Source organism: Erpetoichthys calabaricus, chromosome 5 (assembly GCF_900747795.2).
Source record: "Erpetoichthys calabaricus chromosome 5, fErpCal1.3, whole genome shotgun sequence".
Lineage (NCBI taxonomy): Eukaryota > Metazoa > Chordata > Cladistia > Polypteriformes > Polypteridae > Erpetoichthys > Erpetoichthys calabaricus.
The window spans coordinates 214449515-214455783 of NC_041398.2; the positions used below are offsets into that span (position 1 = coordinate 214449515).

Genomic DNA, 6269 nt, shown 5'->3' on the forward strand with positions numbered 1-6269 from the left:
ATTGTCCTGTTGGCTGAGGTGACGAAAATTGAAAAACAAAAATAGAATAATTACAGCTAATATTCGAAAAAAACACATAAAAGCAATGATACACTACATTCAGATGGTCTACTTTACATTAACAACTATTAAACCTTTTAGACAGTCGCGATACTTTGACATGCGAGTTTCACGACGCGTGATTTCACTCACGCGAATCAATTTTGCAGGGCAAGAATGCGGGACCCAACCTCGGATGGGATGCTAGGCTATCACTGGGCAGATTAATTTTTTTGGAAATGAACGCATGATCACAAACACTAATCGTGGCAAAGCGTGTTGGTACGTTTGTTTGATTTATTTATTTATTGATTTATTTAGTCATTTAGCGGAAAATGTTTTCGCCATATAATTAAAAGTTACTAATTGTTCGCAATGTCAAAAAGCAAAATTGCGTCTCCAGCACTCTTCGTTACGATTGCCGGACAGTGCAACTTTCCATCTGACATGCTTTCACAATATGGCCATTGGCCGAACCCGAAATAATCAGGGAGTAAGGAATTCTCCACACCGCCCCCGTTTCTACCAAGCACATTGCTGGACTTCAATGTTGTTTTCCTCTTCTGCGAACGAAGTTATTAGAAATGTAATATAGAAGCTGGAACACAGTCTGATCATAATGCCAAATGTTAATCTGCTTTCGCATCTTAAGATCTGTGCGCTGATTATGATTCAGTAATTATTATTCGATTCTACCTTAAGCTTTAATCTCCAGACGCCCCTTCTTTTCAGACCATCATCAACGTGACATCTGGAAGAGGTAAAGATGGTTTTAAGATTTATGTAAGACGGTTTATATGAGGCTGCTGGCCTGTTGCAGTGGCGCTAAGAAACTCGTGGGAGGAGCTTCTTTTGCACTCGTCATCGCTCTGGGAACTTAAACTCAGAAGACGACAAAGTCGACCTGACGTTCTTTGCATTTCGCATCAGTTGGGGCAGCTACTGGCACAAAAAAAGCAAGTGAGCACGAGGAGGGGGTGGGCACCTTCTTTTAAAACCGATCGGAAAGACCGAGGCTGACAGTTTTCCTCCCAGCGGACTGACTTCTTAAAACTTTAATGTAAACTTCACCCGCACTAAGGGACGAATTTGAGATACCGTGAGGACAATTTTGATTTTGCAAGAGTTCATTTGCTTCACTTGCCTGGATCGACTTAACTTTCAAATGCATTTTTTTGGAAAATATAATTGTAAATGATGACGATTTAAGTCATTTGATAAAAACAGCATCGGAAGATATCTAAAGACCTAATTTTTGTGTTTTTTTTAATACACGGTAATTCTAACAGATCATTCCATGCGTTTTCTCAGCGTGTCCGCTAGCACGATGGATGAAAGTCTGTCCCCATCGGGTCGTTTAGTAAGAGGCCCTGGAAACCCTTCGAGGATCCACAGTATAGAAGCAATTTTGGGATTTACTAAGGACGAGCATCTTCTGCATCCCTCATTCCCTAATAATGTCAGTACAAGGCAGGTAAAAGATCCCTGCAAGACCTCTCCTCTGAAAAAAGAAGATCAAGATGCGGATTGTTTTGATAGTGCGTGGTAACTGTTTTTATCACATATATTTCAACTACATGTTGTACGATTTCCCCATGCCGCATAACGGTAGGCAAACCCTCTTACTTTACGGGTTCTGCGCCTTGGGTTCGAACCCTCAGCCCGGCCTGTTGTCCATGTGCAGTTTTCCGACGTTTAGTTTGACTTTCCCCTCCAAGTGTTCCAAAACACCTGCAGTGTAGGTTAGGTCTCTAAATTGACCCAGTGTTAGCGTGGCTGTGTGTAAGAGGGCGTGCGGGGTACTGGCGCCCTATATTAACTTTTTCTTACGTTGTGTCCAGTGCTGTCCGGATAGGTTCAGGACCCCCGCGACTGTGATCTGGATTAAGAGCGCTTTAAAATGGCACGTTATGGCGTAGTTTGTTAAATCCTCATGCTTTGTCATTTGTAAAGTGACTGTACATCTATTCATTTTCATGAAACCGTGTAGGCTAACTCGGGGTAGCGGTTAGTGCAACTTTGAGAATAACACTAAACTTCTACTTGTAATTGCCACATAAACAATAAGAAATCATGACAAATGTTCAGGACTGTTTAAAAAACAATCTAAAAACAAAGTCAGAATCACCTGGAAGATTAAGATCGGAGGTCATTCTAGTAACATTTTTACGTAATCATGCAACTTTATGTTCTCACGTTTTTCTTTAAGATCATTTTGATAGTGCGCGCTGCGCTTTGGGATCGCTATGCAAAATAAAAGACTGATGGCATTTTTATGTTGTACGAATTACTTTTAACAGGTGTCTACAACACGTCAAGGGCATCCGTCAGTCCTGATTTACCAGAAGCAAGAGAAAATGAGAATAAAATGATAGACGAAGATCATCCCAAAAAGAAACACCGGCGGAACCGGACAACTTTCACGACATTCCAGCTGCATGAACTAGAAAGAGCCTTTGAGAAATCTCATTACCCCGACGTGTACAGCAGAGAAGAACTGGCCATGAAAGTGAACCTGCCAGAGGTCAGAGTCCAGGTAAGCCTCAGAAGCGAGCGCTTTCCGATTTTTTGAGTTCTGTATTCAGTATTGTATTTTGATTTATATTTAGTCTTTCGCTTGATGTTTTCATTTTGATTTCAGTATTGCACTCTATAATATGGTGTATTTTGAATCTGTATATCTATCTTAGTTACATACATTTTATAATTTAATGCTTTGGTATACTCACTTGATACATTTGTCTAATTTACATTAACTTTCGTTTCCAAAATGTTACATTTAATACATGGAAGGAATAAATTTTATGCCAAATGCTTAAAAATTAACAACAAAATTTATTTCTGTAGCACGTTGTCATACAAAGGATGTAGCTCAGCATGCTTTTAATGTGCATTTAATTGCGTTGTATGGTTCCTCATTGAACAATTACTTCACAATGAACCATTTCATTCTCGGACGCGTTCTTTGCATATGAAATTGATTCTTTGGGCTTTGAAAAGGTTCCTAATCAATGGGATAAAACGGAAATCATTATTGAATAGTAGTCTACCTTCTTGGATACTGACAGATCCAGAAAACCTGAATATACTATATTTGTTACTCCACTTTTAAAATCATGAGCCCATTTGAATTTTACAAATCTTGTATCATCTATTCATGATTATTTATGGATCCTGGTGGATCTAAAGGTTCTTTTTGGAGAATTCATTATTCACGTGAGTTCCCCAATGGCATCGTTCTGAAGAACCACTCTGGCACCGTTATTTTGAAAAGTGCACCTGCATTGCCAATAATTCTTGAAGGGCGCCTTTTCTAATGTTCACTTAATTCATTACAAATATTTAGTTCAACTTAGAGTTGGTCGAAAAAGTAATTACACTGAAGGGTTGTAAAAGGCTGCGGTGGGCTGGTGCCCTGCCCGGGGTTTGTTTCCTGCCTTGCGCCCTGTGTTGGCTGGGATTGGCTCCAGCAGACCCCGTGACCCTGTAGTTAGGATATAGCGGGTTGGATAATGGATGGATGGGTTGCAAAGAGGTATCATGACCTGCATTGGACACCAGTCCATTGTGGCATGGTTAACAAGTAAGTTTTGGAAAAGTATTACTATTATAATAAAAAAAGTGTGTGCATTTTTACATTATTAAGAGATCATACATGTATTTTTGACAATACCCAGTATTTCTATACCAATCTACTCTAGTGGATGGTCTTGAGGTATTGGAATTGGTTCTGCCATCATCTGACACACAGCATGAACTCACACTGCATGAAATGTTTGCCCATCCAAGGATATACTCACTCACACAACTCTCCTCATTCCCCTGGGTACATTTAGAATCACTGATTGTCCTAACTTACATTTACTTGTGATGGGAGAAGAGAAAAAAAACGATGTACACAGGGAGAGTATGAAGATTTCACATAGATAGTGCTGGGCACAATCTGTGGAACTGTGAAGATGCAGAATTAACCATTCTTGACACCCATTACTGGTGCTGGTTTTATTCAAACACAAATTGAAAATTACATGGTTAAAATAGAATTTTTATAAAAAAAAATTTCACTATTTAACGTTTTTTATTTATTGTGATATATTTTGCATTTTTGGGAATAAGGATAAACCAATTGACAATGACAGTAGAATAATTTCAATTTTCTTGTAAATAAAAAAAAATCTAATTATAAATTTTTTGCATTTGTAAATTAAATTAAATAAACGATAATTTAAACATTCTTGGGTCTTTGCTAACTATCGCATTTATAGTCCATGAACTTGACCAAAATATGTATTTTTCAGGTTTGGTTTCAAAACAGGAGAGCCAAATGGAGGCGACAGGAAAAACTGGAGGTGAGCTCAATGAAGCTTCAGGACTCTCCAATGCTCACGTTTAACAGATCTCCTCAACCGCCATCAATGGGAAATCTCAGCAACAACTTACCTTTGGAACCTTGGCTCACGCCTCCAATGTCTGGCGCTACATCTCTCCAGAGCCTTCCTGGTTTTATACCCACTCCTCAAGGTCTTCCAGCAAGCTACACGCCACCACCCTTCCTAAACGCATCTCCAGTAGGACATAATTTGCCACACATTGCAGCCCTGGGACCCCCGCCACCTTATCAATGTGGAAATTCTCCTTTTATTGACAAATTTCCCATGGAGGAAAGTGACCCCAGAAACTCTAGCATTGCTTCATTAAGAATGAAAGCCAAGGAGCACATTCAGTCTATTGGAAAGAGTTGGTAGACGCCTACAATGGACGTCCATTTGTCCCTGTCTCTGCATACTGACCCGAGTTACTGTAATTGTAAAGAATACTGTACAGATATCAGAAATGATTTCATAATCAAAACCCGTCTTAGACAAAAGTAGCTTCATTACTTTCTCACTCAGTGTATTGTTCAAAGGTGAAATGTGAAAGAACTCGAGCCCGCACTTGCTTTTATATTTTTAACACAGTGAAAAGAATGTTGCACGTCCACTCATCCTGAGTCAGTCTGAAGCAACACTGGGTTATCTTTAAAAACTTTAATATTTTATTAAAAAGTGAAATTATTCAGTAGTAGTGTTAAATGTATTACAAAACTCATGTAAATTAATCAAATTGGCATTTATAAAATCAGTTTATGCATTTGAATGAACTTTGCATTGGTATTCCTTAGCAAGCTTAATAAGAATCAAATACATGAATGACATGAAAGCCTACTTTTTTAAAGAAAGCAACTTTACTTTACAACACACTAATGACTTGGAAGCTCAATTTCCCAAATGTTTATTCTTTCTACCATATGCCCTTTACTCCCAATGCTGTCCTTTAAGACCATTAAATTACACCTGCAGCTTGTCATACCAGTTCATGTTTTTTAACATTAAGTATTTTATGGGCATTGGAAGTAGAAAAAGTGCAAACTTAAATATTCCAGATAGAACATTCTCCCACTATACTTTTCAACGTGCTGTGTGGATGAATGCCTGTAACAAAGTTTTCACACTTATAATTTGCCATTTTGATGCTTTTTGTTTTCAGATTGCAGTTGTGCATAAATCAGTTTCTAGGCTGACTACTCGTTGTGAAGGCATTTTTGTATACTAATAATTGAATGAAAATAATCAAATGTGAAATGAAGCCTTTCTGAAGAAACGGAATGCATTCGAGCCTGATATTTTGTTTATTTTCTGTTTGTTCACAGCATATTGATATGATTACCATTTTATCAGCTGCTTCTTTTTGTGCAGTTAGATCATTAAAAACTTACAAGGCTGCCATTTGAGTAAGGGCTCGCAGATCAGAATGGGGTTTGGTGTTTCCAAAAAGCCACAAATTAACAATTCCCATTTGACTTCGTATTTGAAAAGATTAGTCTCATTTACAGTAGCCAAAAAAGCAACAGCGTGCATGCACTTATATTTTAATGTATATTTCTTTTCCAGGTTTATTCCTAAGAACGGGATCGATCGTACATTTCACCTCTCTTTACAATTCGTTATTATTCGTGAAATTAAAAAATAATAATAATAACAACATGTAAAATAATTTACGCGCGCTCACATGTCGAGTGGAAGTAGCTGAAATGTTTATCGTTTTACTTATTTATTTAGCGTGCAGATAAACTTTTTACATTTCCGTTCTTGCACGCTCAAACCCGTTAATCCAGACCAGGGTCACAGGGAGCCGGCGGACATCCGGACAGAATCAGGAGCGACGCAGAAACCAACCGATGGCACAGCCCA

At 38.4% G+C, this 6269-nt stretch overlaps 1 protein-coding gene across 1 annotated transcript; it reads left to right on the plus strand.

The window, feature by feature from the left end:
- Positions 1-1186: 1186 nt before the first annotated feature.
- Positions 1187-5684, plus strand: rx3 (retinal homeobox gene 3). Its single transcript, XM_051927378.1, has 3 exons — positions 1187-1577; positions 2340-2575; positions 4338-5684. Exons 1-3 carry the CDS (start codon positions 1337-1339, stop codon positions 4782-4784), a joined length of 924 nt encoding a protein of 307 aa, XP_051783338.1. The 5' UTR covers positions 1187-1336; the 3' UTR covers positions 4785-5684.
- Positions 5685-6269: the final 585 nt, after the last annotated feature.

What these genes read in the sequence shown, in the direction of transcription:
- rx3 (XM_051927378.1), top strand. Translation starts at nt 1,337, where the DNA reads ATGCGTTTTCTCAGCGTGTCCGCTAGCACGATGGATGAAAGTCTGTCC. An exon ending in AGATGCGGATTGTTTTGATA is followed by an intron (nt 1,578 to 2,339) that starts GTGCGTGGTAAC and finishes TACTTTTAACAG; the next exon opens with GTGTCTACAACACGTCAAGG. An exon ending in TGCCAGAGGTCAGAGTCCAG is followed by an intron (nt 2,576 to 4,337) that starts GTAAGCCTCAGA and finishes TGTATTTTTCAG; the next exon opens with GTTTGGTTTCAAAACAGGAG.